Here is a 15,108-nt window from a genome sequence, read left to right as displayed (position 1 = left end):
CTGAAAACAGGATAGCAACAGCTGGGCTTCGTGTGATGTCATTTTCGCCAGGATTCCTCCCCAGGGAACAGCAAGGCTGCAGCCCAGCCACCAGCCAGGGATCCCAAGGGCAGGCACGCAGACTGCCGCTTCTCATAGCCCGACCTGCAGACGCTGCGGGCAACAAACACATGCAACTAAGGCCACACGCAAGCCAGGAGGAGAGGGCTGGGGGCTCTCAGCCCGGGGCGGGGGAGGGGATGGAGGCACACAGGTCGAATTCGGGGGTCTGCTAACGCTGCCCGCCGGGAGCCCGGAACGTTGGTGCGGCGGCCGGGAGCCCGGGCGGAGCGGGCGGAAAGGGCCGAGCGATGCACAACGCGGAAGTGAGCCGGGCCCTTGCTGGGGCTGCAGGCGGATCCGGGGGGGGATGGCGGGGCCCGGCGGCCGGGGGGGGCCGGCGCTGGCGGCCTCCGCCCGGGCTCTGTGAGCGCCCAGCGGGCGTCCCGGGGGCGGCCGCCGCCTCTGCCCGCGGGCCCCGGGCTGAGCTAGGGCCGAGGGCCCGGCGGCGAGGCGCTGAGCGGCCCCGGGGCGAGGGGCCCCGGGGCGGGAGGCCATGGCCACCCGGCGTCTAACGGACGCGTTCTTGTTGTTGCGGAACAACGCGGTGCAGAGCCGGCAGCTGCTGGCCGAGCAAGTGAGTAGTTACGGCTCCTCCAGCCCTCTGAGTTCACGTAGCATGGCTGCTGCGGTGAGTCTCCTCCCTTCATCCTACTGTACCTCGCTGCGCCTCGGGCTGCCAGGCAGCCGTGCCTTGTGCCCCGCTCCTCCCGTCCGGCCCTCCAGCCCCCTGGCCCGCCCCGGGCTTCCCTGGCTCCCTTCCTCAGAGTCTTCTCTAAAGTCCACCTTCCTCTGTACTTTCCCCAACTGCCCCTTCCTCCCCACCTTGTTGATCCCTTTTTCCTCCGTATTCACGTAAAATGAATAGAAGAGATCTGTATTTGTGCTGATCGCCTCTCTATTCACTCCATGAATAATAAATACAGTTATTGTTGTAATAACTTCATGTCAGCATTGACATGAGGAGGGGTTTTTTTGGTCTGTTGTGGTTTTTGATGCCTCCTTTCCCCAAAGGAAAAAAAAATCCAATAGATTTCATCGAGCAGAACTCTTCTATTCTTTTAAGTGTGGGCACCGTTAAATACACTAGTGTAGATTATTGTCATTGCTTGATTTATTTTGTTCCATAATTTGCTCTGATATATGTTGCTCTTCATTTTGTTTCTTCTTAAAATACAAATAATACTGAAAGTCATCTGTGAGAGAGGGGAGTCAGTAGATACTAATGTGAGCTCTCATTACAAAAATGACAAGAAGTTGTTTGTTCACTGCCAATTTATGTGGCTTTTCTAAGTTTCAAGCCAGTGAGTCTGTGACAGACTGCTGGGCAGCTCAGCCTTACTGAGGAGTTTTTTTACCCTTTCTGTTGAAGCTTTTCATTTCTATGGAATAGCCACCAGTAAACGTGTGCTAGCAGTCTCATAATTCTGAATTGCTTTCCATTAATGCATTTTTTATTAGGAAGTTGAGTGCTTAATGCTGCAAACTTTATTTCAACTGAGGAGTTGCTATTGAATGGTCTTTGTTCGTTGTTAACTCTATTACACCTGCACCTAACAAGCTATGCATTACGTTGTGTTTGCAGAACAGGAAATGTCAATAGTAATGTGTATTATACCTGTTTAATTTGGCACTGCATTTAGTTCTTGTTACCATTGGGTTTTGCCAATATCAATATCACTTTAAGATCCTTGGATTTCTTTTAGAAAATCACATAGAGAAGTCAGTGATAGTTTAAACTCGCATACACAGTCCTGAGCAGTGAAACCATGCTTTTACTCAACGAGTGCAATAACACTTAGCATTTGCATAAAATGTTTCTTTACAGTGTTTGTTAATGTTAATGGAAACTGTTTTCTAGGATGCTCATTCAAATGCAATGAAAGCTACTAATGATTGGAAATAGTCACTCTTGTGCAGTGGATGAAGTTAGTCAGTGGCTCGATCTTGTTCCTAGTGGACAGTTGAGAGTTCTGTAGTTACTACCTACATATGTGCTATTTTAGCCAGAAGTGTAAAGTGGGAGTGTGAGAGTTACTCACCTTTTGTATTCCTAAGGTGCCTATCACTGTCCAGGTTGCAGCTAATTACCTGTTCTTTTGAGTGGTATCCGCAGAGCAGAGCTGATAAGGGCCAGCAGGGCAGTGTTGCAAATTCTAGCTCATAGTACTTTGGCTTATCTTAGTTCACTCTCCAGATTCCTGCTGCAGAAATCCTTTCCTGTGAGAGCCCTCTTGTGAAAAACTGCATCCTGCCCTGGAAGATGCATTCTTGTGCAGACAGTCAACTGTTTCTTAAACTCAGATAATCAAAGTAGCAGTCAATAGTACAGTCCTGTTTTAAAAGCTTGGTAGAGGATAAAAGAGATCATTAGTTGAAGCCTGCTGCTTTGTTAAACCACAAGTATTTTGTCCTTGTTTTAGATCTGATGTACTTGTTTTATTAATCCTTCTGCTCTCAATATCCTCTGCAATGTAAATATCTGAATAGAGAAGATGCAGATACCAGCCCTTTGTGTATTTTCAGTTGCATATAGGATTGATGTTAGCTGAAATTACAGCATAATTGATATGTGTACATAAGCAAGCGTGAGCTACACTTGCTTTTGCTTTTTTGTCTTCTGCTGCCTGTTTTATCTGTGATAAATGGGGTGCTTGTCAGTAAATGTCTTAAAAGCTTTGTGTATGTGTGCATCCTCCAATCATAAACCCTGTAACTCAGAAGTGGATGAATACTGCAGTCAAATTGCTTTTGCTGTCACACTTCAACATATTCTCTTGCAGTTCTACCTGAAATTTTAATAACTTGAAATGTCACTGTGCACTGCCTTTGGAAAGCAAACCAAGCTCTTAACTTGATCCTTTATGTTCTTTCTGTTTACCAAGCAACTGAAATATCTGTAAAAGTTTGTGCATCAGGCGAAATGCTGACTTAAAGTACAATATCATCATGTATTTAATGAGTAATCATGTTTTAGTTTTGTTCTTGGTAAACCATCATGCTTAAAACATAAATCAGTATTTTCTCAACTGACCATACCCTATATCTGTCCTATGTCTCTTTTTTTCCCTTTTATCTTTTGCTAACTGGATGGGGCTGATGGGATCCACAAATCACTTCAGGAGCTGGATGAGGTATTGTGTTTCAGATTTTTTTTCTGCCGCAGTGCTCAAGTGTCCACAGTAGAGCTAAAATGTTCCTTTCTTTATTCTGCTAGTTTGTTATATGTTGTTATGTAGTATGAGGTGTCTCTGTACAGTAGAAGGACAAGGCTGCATAGAGGGGAGGAGCATTTTGTGATGTTACATTTGTTTACAGATGCATGTAGATACTGGTCTGACTTACTGTGTACATATGGGATATAGTGACTTTGTGCAATGCAGCTATTAACTTTTTTATGCTGTGCATAAATGGTTTAAACTTTATTGGTCAGGAAATAAGGTCAGGGATAAAAAACAGACTTTCAGGAAAGAATTGCCCAGGAAGGAAGAGAGCTTGTTGGTTTTGTTAAGAGGGGAGTGGATGGGGAGCCACAAAGCTTTCCAGCCTAATAAGGGAAAATTAGAAGTCTAAGAGAAACTGGCAAGTGAGGTTTTTGTATGAAATCTCTCCCTGCAAACAAACAGTGAAGTAATTGGGTGTTTCAAGTGGTATCATTGATACCACCTCTTTCTATCTCTAGTAAAGGAAGATTAGATTCTCTCTGAAATTGCAAAGCCTAGTTCAACTGGCAAGAAGATCTATATTTGTCCTTCAGTTCCATCTCTTGCCCTGCCGTGCTTTCAGAGGAGAAAGATGACTGGAAGCACCTGTGGCCTTTCGCATTCTTAGGTGTGTATCATGCTCACACCTTCAGTTGGAGAATCATAGGCATGGTTGTTGGAAGAATCTCTAGATATCTTGTTCAAGCTCCTGCTCAAAACAGGACTGTTGGTAATCTATGTAAGGGTCACCCATGACTCTGTTTAACCAGATCTTGAAAACCTCCGAAACCAAAGGCACTGTACTTTTTTCTAGACAACCACACCCAACACTGTACCATTGTAGAAGTAAATTTCTTTATACCTGTTCTGTAGCACTGAGTCTGTTTACTGGAGTTTCTAGATCCTACCAAGAAAAATCGTCTGACCCATTTAAAGGTCAGCAGTGCTAATACTGTCCCTAACAAAAGAATTCTTTTTGAGGGGGGACAGCATGTTTTACTGGCAATGATACCAGAGCAGATAAATCTGTATTTGTGCATCAAAATCAGACCATGGCTTTTGGTTTCTGCTAAAGTGAGCTTTAAAAAAAAAGCCAAAACAAACACCTTGTCCATTACGTCCTTATTTCTTAGTAGCTGTCATATTTTAAGCTGTCTTGACATTGACGTTATTCAACCTGCATCCAGAAGTAGTATTTGAAAAAATAAGATTCTCATAGATTTATCACAGACATTTTGTGACTCTAAAAAATACTCTCAATTAGTTACTTGTTTTTTTCCTAAAATCTTTTAGTATTTAAACCCTACAAATTTTATTATATTCCCTAAAATAGTCTCAAAAAATGTATATTGTGTGCTTCTGCAACTGCAGCAGTGCTGCTGTACATCAGTGAGCATCAATCTCCAATAATATAAACCCTGATTTCTTGCACCTGAGTTATTAAATGACTGTTAATTATGATAAGGGGTTTCTTTTACTACTCCTCTATATCCAGACCTCCCGTGGGTCTATGTGAAGCTGTGTATAAGCCAACTGACACATTGTATTATTTACTCTCTGAGAATCTCTGGAATTTTCTGGAGATTGTACCTATTTTCCTGCAAGTTTCTCTGCCTCAGGCCATATATCTGAAGCAGCAAGTGTGTGTCATTGTGATGCAGTGGAGTGTGGATTGGTCACAGCCTTGGCTATTTCTGTTCAGCACCTTTTCATTAATAATTTGATTCACAAGTCAATTTGTAAGTGTTTGTTCTTCAGCTGCCTTGTAGGTGAGCATCTGGCTAAATACAACATTATTTGAGAATAATCACAGAATACTGTTTTTATTTCTTAGAGATACAAGAAACACTTTTATTTGGAGATTTCCCCAAATGAGATGTTCAGACTTGCCTAGTTCAGTATAAACCACACTACACCATTGATTAGGGATGTGAAATGGCGTCTAATACGAAATGTACCAAAATGGGAATTACTTGAACTCCTACTGCAGTAGCATATTGTCACCATGAAAATCTGCTAAGAATTTAGGCTAAGAGTAACTTTAATCATTCACATTGTACAGGAAGTGGGAGAATGTAGCTCATTAGCACATAGCACACGACACAGGTATCATCGGTCTCCTGGCTTGTCCCTATCACATTTGTGAGATGAGTTTTTATGGGGTGACATGCATTTTTTCCTAATGCTCAAAGATTTAATTCTAAAATTAAAAATACTAAAAGATATGAAATTAATTTGCTCTTCTTGTCTTGTCTTCTGTAGCTTGCTGATGATCGTATGGCACTGGTGTCGGGAATAAGTTTAGATCCTGAAGCAGCAATTGGAGTAACAAAACGCTTACCTCCCAAATGGGTTGATGGAGCAGATGAAGTAAGTCGTGTAGCAAATCCAACACAGAGTTTAATTTCTCATGCAGGAATTTATTAGTGTTGTCAGTTACATTCTGTAAGTTTTCTGACAGAAGTAGTATTAGAAGAAAGATAATAGTAAGTGTGTCTTTCAAACCGACATCCTTTTTTAGAGGAAAATATCAGGCAAGCAGTGCCTTACTATCTTGAAGGTTATATTGCAAGTGAAATAAAAGGAGATTATCTAGGGCCAGAAACATCAGCTCACTGAATTTGCATCATTTGTGCCATCATTAGCAGTACACTGGGATCATTAGGGTAGATGTGCCATAGCTGAGTGTTTGGGCTTGAGGCTGCAGGAAGGTCCTAAAGCTCTTAGCAAAGCCAAGTTGTTCTCAGTTTGAAATTTAGAAGGAAGGGTATGAAAAAAATTAATTAGCACTTCCAATAGATTTTTTCATTTGAACCTGTTGAGGGGTCCAATTGAATAAACCTTAAAATAGTGGAGATCAGCAATTTACTATTTGAAAACAAAGTGTTGTGTCTTCTAGCAAGAGAATTTCTCCTGCCTATGCAGTACTGATGCCTTGCAAGACAAATGAGAGGGAAAAGTCTGGAGGCGTCCAATTAAAAACCTTTTCCACTATTTGGAGTGTGAAGCTGTTCTTGACTTTTACAATATACTTTTAGGATGTACTCTCAGAACAAACGTAGGCTCATCGGTTTCTGTATACAGACCCCACTGTGCAGAAAGGTGATCAGTTTCCTTTTTACTACAATAATCATCCCTACAGATTTATTTTTAATCACTTGTTTGAAAGCATGGCATATAACTTCTACTGTTAAGTTCAGGGTATCCAGTGTTTGACAGAGTTGAAAGTGTGACCTGAGTTTTCATTGATGTTTTGGAAGTTGACTAAACCTTACTATGATATTAATTATCTAATGATAAAAATATTATTCCAACTTATGAAGCATATTTGAAATAGCAGTCTTGCCTAAGGTTAATATGAGTCAGTTTAAAAAGCTAACTAATAAGTAAGTGAATACTTTCATATACTTTGAGTTTGCTACTTTTTAATGATGTTTGGTCTGGTTTTTATGTTATTTAGATTTTTTTCCAGTGATTTGGGTTTTTTTGTGTAGCATTTGTCAGAACTTTTTCCTCTGAAACATCATCAGTCACTTTCTTTGTTTCTGTTTGTTTGGTTTTAGATTCAGTATGATATAGCCAGAGTGAAACAGAAGATGAAAGAACTAGCCAGTCTTCATGATAAACATCTGAACAGACCAACACTAGATGACAGCAGTGAAGAGGAACGGGCAATAGAAATAACAACTCAAGAAATCACACAGGTAGAGACTACTTTAAATTCTAAACCTACAGTCTGACATATCTGTGATGCCTCATGATGAGGCAGTGGTTTCTAATATGAACTCCTCTCATATTTTACTTAATAGTAAAACATTTCTTTTGTAATTAGTATTAGAGTGAGACAGAAGTCCTGGCCTCTGTGTATGGGACTGGACTATTTCAGCAAACTTCTCCTTGAGTCACTTAACCTCCCTGTTTTTGTTTACTTTTCCACTTGGCATAGGATTGGAAGACTTAACCAAGTCAGATTTACAGATATGTCAGAGAAATACAGATACATATATTCTAAGGCTTCCAGTGTGAGCAGTTAGAGTGAAGCAAATGTCTTTGGTCAGAAGTAGTTCTGTTACTCTGCTACTCTGTTAGATTTAAGTTGTTTGTTCATCTATGTTCTGTGTTTCCATACATTTTTAAACAGTGTACTGGGCAATAAGAAGTTAATTTTAAATATCTAGAAATCATAATACTAGTCTTCCATTGGGAACTTTGGCGATGTGATATTTGAAGTGTGTGTTGTTGTGTGGTTTTTACTAATGGAATTGTTTTCTCAGTTGTTTCACAGATGTCAGAGAGCAGTCCAGGTCTTGCAGAGCAGGTCACGTAGTTGTACAGAACAAGAAGCACGTGTTCTCAGGAATGTAGTGTCTTCCTTAGCACAGTCCCTTCAGGACCTATCCACCAACTTTAGGCATGCACAGTCTGACTATCTCAAACGTAAGCATAAGAGATACAGTAATACATGGGCACCTTCTGTGGAAACCACTAGTTAAGGTTTGCTTATTTTCTTGACTGGGAAAACTGAAGCACAGAAGGGTTAAGTGATGCACACATGACTACTAAAAGTGTTTTAGTGCAGAGGTTAGAATTCAGGAGTTTGTGGTTCACAGCCCACATTCACACTGCTTTATTCTACCTCTCTTTCATATTTGTAAAAGGGAAATTTCATGGTTAAGTATGTCAACAAAACCAGTGTATTTCATCCATCCACACTTTTGATGCATCATTGCTTCTCAAATTGTGCTCTGCAAAGCTATTTCTGTTACACTGGTGAAGCAGGTGTTGATCTTCAGACATGACACCTGCTGTTCATTGGTAGTCTGTGACAGATAAAACCTCAAAAGGGAGACTGTGATAAGTTAAAATTCTGCATCTGTAAACAGATGGGAAGTGGATCCTCTGTTTAAAATTGTGTGCAATTCTATTTTCAGCTAAGTAGGATTATTTTAGTCTTGGAAGAAATCCAGAGAAATTTGATCTTCAAATTTAATACGGATATAATATTTCTTCCTCCTGTGGTATAAATGGCACAGGTGGAACTTAAGATGGCAATTCAGACAAGAGATGTTCCTAAAGAGAATTTATTAGCAAGTAGCCTAAAGTGATCACACTTTAAGGCTTTTAACTTACCTGTCTTTTTTAACTTCAAGGAACATAATGACTTTGTGACATCAATGACTTAATTGGAGTCTTTCAAGTCTGGTTGAATTTGTTATGTTTTGTTTAATAGTAAATCTGTGTGACCATTAAAATTTAGATACCACTATTTATGTCATTTCTTAGCCAGATTTTCCTCCTTGTGCTTTTCTTTCTGATGCTTCAGACTTCACTCTTAGTCTGAGCATAAATATGCTCAAACATAGTTTGTCTTTTATAGGCATGAAGAATAGAGAAGAAAGATCCAAACACTTCTTTGACACCTCAGTCCCACTGATGGATGATGGGGAGGATGATACACTTTATGATAGAGTAAGTTAAGATATTATTACACAGGTTCAATACAAATAAACTTTCTAATGTGCCCTTGATTTTATTATGAAAATATAAAAATGGTGTGCCATGAACATACCAAGCTGCATGGAAATTCTTTTTCTGCAGATTTCTGTGATGCATTTTCCTAATTTTCCTAACTAGTATGGCTGTTGCAATGTCAAGATGATTGTGCCATTAGCCTCAGTGTTGCAGCCTGAGGGAGCTCAGTTTGACTACTCAAATCTCCTTAAGTGACAGGGACTAGAAGGTCTGTAAATACATTGCTGTCCTTTGTTGTACCCCCTTTCTGAGCAGATGCAAGATCAATTGTTAGAAAACTGATTCTGAATTTGAGTGGATGGTAGCACTCTTCAAAGTGAATCTTAAAGTGTAGCTGAAGATTTTCAGTGTTGCAAATTGTTGCAAATAATGGGGTAATGATTTGTTTCTGCACAGTTAAGTTACTATGTTGTAGAGCTGTACCAAACCCACTTCTTCATTGTGGATTTTGGGGATATTGCATTTCCAAGCAGTGGTGGGATCTGTGTTATTAAATTCATATAATTATTTCTAGTGCATGCATCCTGTTAATGGGGTTTTTTCAACATCTAAATCTTTTTCTAACAGGGTTTTACAGATGACCAGCTAGCACTGGTGGAGCAAAACACACTGCTGGTGGAAGAGCGGGAAAGAGAAATCCGTCAGATTGTACAGTCAATCTCCGATCTCAATGAAATCTTTAGAGACCTGGGAGCAATGATAGTAGAACAGGTACATTGACATCACAGTCTTAGTAAGAAATTGGAGATGCCATGTAGTGTTAAGGCTACCAGAGTCTTCCTGTTGTAACATTCTGTTTTCACGTGCTTCTCCCTTTTCCTAACATACCTCTTCAGCTAAGGTTTCGTCTGCTTCAAATCTGCCAGAGGAGTTAATGAAAATAAATAATAATAACTGGTTATGAGCATCAGGCAAAAATCCCCATAGAATGCAAAAATTCCATTGGTTGTTTCTCCCAGAGGTTGCATTTAGGTTAAATAAGTCAGCCAAAAGCATCTGAACTGGACATAAGGGTATTATTAAGGGATGTGGTGTTTGGCACTGAGCAAGGAGGTCCTTTAATAAAGTCCTGACTAGTTCTGTAAAAGTGCATTAGCTGTTTGGGGTGTGTGTTTTTAATTACTCTGCTCAGAATTATTGCTTTTTGAAGTTAATTGAGGTTCAATTCAGCGCTCATTCTCTCCATTTTATTTAGGGAACAGTTCTAGATAGAATTGACTACAACGTTGAACAGTCATGTATGAAAACTGAAGAGGGACTAAAACAACTACATAAGGTAAGTTGATGGAATGCTTAAGTCACTTTGCATATCTGATAATATTTTATAGTTTAGTAGCCATTAAGTTAGTCATTTTTTCAATTGGACATCGTCTCCTTTAGAAATGACTGCTCTACAGTGTAAAACATCTGGCTGTACTGTAGTGGGGAATTCCCCTATAACTTCTATTAATCTCATGCCTGATGTTAATTTCTTAAATAACTTTCTGGGCATACAAGGCATGTGCTTTGATCTTTTTATTACTGACCTGGTGTGACCTATCTGCAAGCCCTTCTCTGGAGAGCCTGTGAAATAGGACTGGTTATTGGGTACCTCAGTATAGATTTCAGTCAGCTGATATATATACTAGTTGAAAAACATTCTCTCAATACTGTGAGCAGCAGAAATAATGCTTTCTCTTACCATCTGATACTTGTTAGAAGTTAGGTCCAACCTCGTGCTTTTAATGTGAAGGTTTTACTGTGAACATCTGAAAAGTTTGAACTGGCAGCAGAACATGGAGTTTTGTGGTGGTTTTGTTTTGCTGTCTTTAAGCTCAGTTCTGACTTGTCAGCTCAGTTCAGTCCCTCTACTGCTGGAAATAAAGTAGAATGAGAGATTTGTGCAACAGCCTCTTAAAGCCCTGGTTTGGAAATGTGGACATCTTATTACTACACATTTCTTCATAATATGGTGGACTTCTAATATATGGACAGCAAAAGAAGTGCCATTTGAGGAAAAGCAGTTATTAGTTAAAGGCAAATTCTTGTTCTCCATAGAAGTAAATTTGAGATCAATATGTCATTGACCATCAGTGAACAAGTCTTAAAGTAATTGCAAGCAGTTTGCACAAACTGAACTGGAAATAAACGAGTTGGAATCGATGCCTTTCCTAGGCTAGTGGTAGCTAATCAATTGTCAGCAAACCCCTGTTTGGATTCTTGACTAGAGGATGGGTTTTTGCTGCAATATGTACCTGTTTTCAGTGCAGCACAGAAATGTTTTCACCTATTGTGGAAGATATGCAGGTCTCAGTAGTAATAGCAAACACAGATACGTTGCTGTGTGTAATACTGTTGGCAGCTTTATTCTGACTTAGAATCTGTAATACCCATTTTCTGTTTTAACTGGCATCATTTTTACAAACTACTGAGACACATTCACAGAAGTGGCATTAATTCACTGCAAAGTCTGATATGAATCACTAGTTACCAATTCCTGTTTCACATAAAAATTGGAATTGGTTCTAATACTTTGTAGGACTTTGACTCTGAAAAGCCTAATTAAGTAAATAGTCACAGTGGTGGTATGTTGCATAGTTTCAGGTCAAAAATTCCTCTTTAGTGGATCTGATAATAAATAATTGCTTGCCAAGTACTGTAAAGGAGAAGAATTAATATTGTTTTCTCTTTACATTTTGAGGGTTTATTATTTTAAAATTGAATTAAATGCAAGTTTTTGGTTTAGCTTCTATTAGCAGCCTTTCGTTTGGCTTTTGGAGAGTTTTCTCCACATTGCCTCGTTTTAATTCCCCTGGGAAAAAGAGGAAAGGGATGAGAACTCAAAAAAAGCTTTCAGTTCTAATTTAAATGAAATGAAAATGCACAGCTGAATCAGATACAACAAAAAAAATGAAGTTTTATTGTGAATCTTAATGTTCTTCAAATAGAATACAGGAATCTTGCATCAGCAAAATGAGTTAAAACATCTTGCCACTTTTGCTGTTCACACTTTCACATAGCCAGCTGCCTGATCTTGTTTCCATGGTCTTCATAGTGAAGTGTTGTACCAAACAAAGTGTCATCCTTCTGCATAGCTTATATGTCCTGTGGAGGCACAGGGCCTCCTGAGGGAGTGCTGAAGTCATAGTTAGGTTGTTTAGCTGACATGAGGATTCACTCTTCTTTAAAGTCTGCTGATACAGACAGATAAATGTGACTTCAGCATACACTTACCTTCCCTGAAGTCCATGATGTTGTCCAGAGTTATTCTGTGGGAGTTGCTTCAGATTTATGTTGTGAAATGTCAAGTTACCAAAACAGAGTTCTGAGATACACATGCTTCTGTTGTACTAAAGTGGAGTCTGCACTCTGTAGCTTTGCAGAGGTCTTAAGTATTACCTCTTTCTTTTCTGTTTCTACAGGCAGAGCAATATCAAAAGAAGAATCGGAAGATGCTTGTTATTTTAATTTTGTTTGTTATAGTAATTGTCCTTATTGTTGTTCTTATTGGTGTAAAGTCACACTAGATTTCATTTCATTTTCTCACTTTTGAAGTTTGTGTGAACTTTTTTCCCCAATGTGAATGGATGGACCTGCACTCCAGAAAGCTGCCTTTGAATGTATAAGCCCTTGTGGTGAAAAGTCTGTGCAATGTTTCTGTAGAATTCTTCCAAATACAAGTTTGGTGATCTGTGAGGTGTTTGTAAGAATTACGTGGAAAATGTCAGGAAAGTCGATGCTCCCACACAAATAGTTTTGCACTTTGTGCAGAGGTATTTGGAAATACAGTACTTAAAAATAATTACAAAATTGAAGTTTACCAGTGAGTACAGTAATTAGTGTGTAACTGTGAACAAAAATGTATTGTCTTCTCTATTCTTACGTCCCAATTGTTACAGGCTTCAGATTTAAATCACATTACTGAGTCATGGGATTAGATAACAAAAATTGATCTAGATATAAAATACGTTGAGGCACAAAAATGTTTGACTTCATCTCCTTTCTTCCAGACTCAAAAACTCCAAAGAACTGGATAGACAGCTAAAAGAGAAAGCTTTTAGCAACCAGTATGTAATCCAACCCCTATGATCTTAATTTAGATACTGTGCCATTACTCAGAATCAAGTAGTACTTGATCTTGTAAATAACTAGATTTAATCATGGGCATAATTTAAAACGTTTAGTTAATTAAAAAAAATTCTGACCTTGAGTAATCATGGGAATGTTTTCCTCACCAGGATGATCATATGTGTTTCTTCATGTACAATTTATTTCAAGTACAGACATCACATTAAAGCAGTGGTGAAGTTAAACCTAAAAAACAGAGATTCTCCTTTTGGCTTTCTACCCCATCTCACCTGCTATAGTGAGTCTCAGATGTTTTGTACTTTAGTTGTTGTATAAGCTGTTTATTTTACAGTGCATTTGTCCATGTGTGTTATGTTTTTTATGTCAGTGACTTCACTACAATATACATTACATCCATTTTCCCTGAAAGAAGATTTTCTTTCAAATGCTTGCCTGAAGAGGATGTGTTTATAGTCTTTTTCTGACCATGAGAGATGTCATACAAGTGACATGTTACTATGCCTTCAGTAGAGAATTTGTGTTTTTTTCCACTATTTTTTTCAGTGGAAAACTTTGCTGTAGGCCATAAAAGAAATTAGGACATCTAAGTAATAGAATACTTATGATTTTATTCAGGCCCAAAGTGGTGTGCAATTGCAGAGGCCTTGCCTTAATCTTTTTAATACAGCTTTTCTGTATGGATTTTTTTTTCCCCCCAAAGGGACAGTAAGTTCCCTGTCTGGCTGATACAGTGCTCCCCATAAGCTTGCAGACGTGCTCTGCTCAAAGCCTCTAAGTCCAGTTTCACAGGGCTATGATAGTAGTGTTGGATATGTTGCCTGCCCTGAGTTTATCTTTACCATGTAATGAGGAGGACTTAAGATGCAGCTTTAAACTGACTTTGTGCAGGAATGCACCTAAAAGCTCAAACTGCAAAATGTGAAAGCTGTGGCTTATTGTGAAAAGCTTCGTACCACTCTTGTTACCTCTGGACTAAGGGGATGTTGAACTTCCAAAATTGCCCGTTCAAATCCTTGACTAAATTCCGGAAGTAAATTGGGAAGAGAAGGAATGATGCTTGTAGTTGGGTGTGCAGCTCCCCTGTTCTGGTAATAGATCAATGATCGTGAGTAAAACTACTGTCTCCCTAGTGTGCTGTCTACATCGGTTGGTGTGAAGCAGCATATTGCTATAATTTAATATACTGTATTTGCAACTTTCTCTCTAACATGAGATCGTGTTATTTATTTCTGTCTTGACTGGTGCTTTTGACATTTTATCATGGCTAATGAATTCAAAGAAATAATAAAACACTTCCAACCTAATTGGGCAATTATTCATTTTTATTTTTAAGGTACTAACTGAAACATACTTGTGTGATGTTTATGTGTCTCTGTTCTTGATCATTAAATGAAAGCAGCATTGACATGAAACATCTTTGATTTTAAAAAACGTAACTTTCTGTACCAGAATATAACTTACATTGTCAAGAGTTTTTTCCCATGAGTTATGCCCATGGTAGCTGAACTGCACTGAGGCAACTGGCTGCATATTCTGTCCAATTTGTGTAACAGGAAACGCATTTTTAATGTGCATTGCACAAGAGTTTAAGCTCAAGCTGTCAAGTTTAAACTCGATTTAAACTGTCCTGTACAATTTGAGCTGGAATTTATTGAAGATTACATCAAGGGGGAAAAAACCACCCACAATATATAAAGACAGGCTTCTAAATCATTGCAGGTGTCTAGATTATTATGAGTCACCAAGTAACTCTCAGTAGTGAAATCAAACCCTCATGCTGTGCTTTGTAAGAATATCTCCACGTGGCATGTTACAGAAGGGGGTACTCTCTGCCATCGGGCAATGAAAGCCCAAAAAAGCCTCTGAGGCTGAGGTGTAGCTTTGTTTCAGTAGTGGCTGCTGCCTATTCGGGTGTTAAAGTAGGAAGAGCTGTGTGAACCTATTGGCTGGGCTTCTGTGCAGCCCTGTAATCCCGTCTGTATGTTGGCACGGGGTTCTGGCAGCCTCTTCAAGGTGGCTGGATTCTCTTTGGCTTGTATTGAACCTCTGGTTCCTTATGAAGGAACAGAACAGCATTGCTAGAGCATCTCCTGAGAGACCGCACCTGGTGAGAAGGACCTAGAAAGCTGTTGGCTTGTACAGAACTTCTCCATTAATGGCATGCAAGTGTGCAAAAATGAGCCGCTGTTCCTTGTTAACAGAAGTC

General features: G+C 39.3%; 1 protein-coding gene across 2 annotated transcripts; it reads left to right on the top strand.

Moving 5' to 3' along the window:
- The first annotated feature begins 483 nt into the window (after positions 1-483).
- Positions 484-13,135, top strand: STX16 (syntaxin 16). 2 transcript variants are annotated; one of them, XM_062008858.1, is made up of 8 exons: positions 484-730; positions 5,565-5,672; positions 6,866-7,006; positions 7,577-7,739; positions 8,680-8,771; positions 9,402-9,545; positions 10,030-10,110; positions 12,236-13,135. In XM_062008858.1, the coding sequence occupies exons 1-8, from the start codon at positions 596-598 to the stop codon at positions 12,338-12,340; spliced, it is 969 nt and encodes a 322-aa protein (XP_061864842.1). In that variant the 5' UTR covers positions 484-595; the 3' UTR covers positions 12,341-13,135. The 2 variants fall into 2 exon arrangements, with proteins under 2 accessions (XP_061864842.1, XP_061864843.1); XM_062008859.1 differs by having other exon boundaries at positions 488-676.
- Positions 13,136-15,108: the final 1,973 nt, after the last annotated feature.

Source organism: Colius striatus, chromosome 16 (genome assembly GCF_028858725.1).
Source record: "Colius striatus isolate bColStr4 chromosome 16, bColStr4.1.hap1, whole genome shotgun sequence".
Taxonomy (NCBI): domain Eukaryota; kingdom Metazoa; phylum Chordata; class Aves; order Coliiformes; family Coliidae; genus Colius; species Colius striatus.
This window is presented reverse-complemented; position numbering and strand designations above follow the sequence as displayed.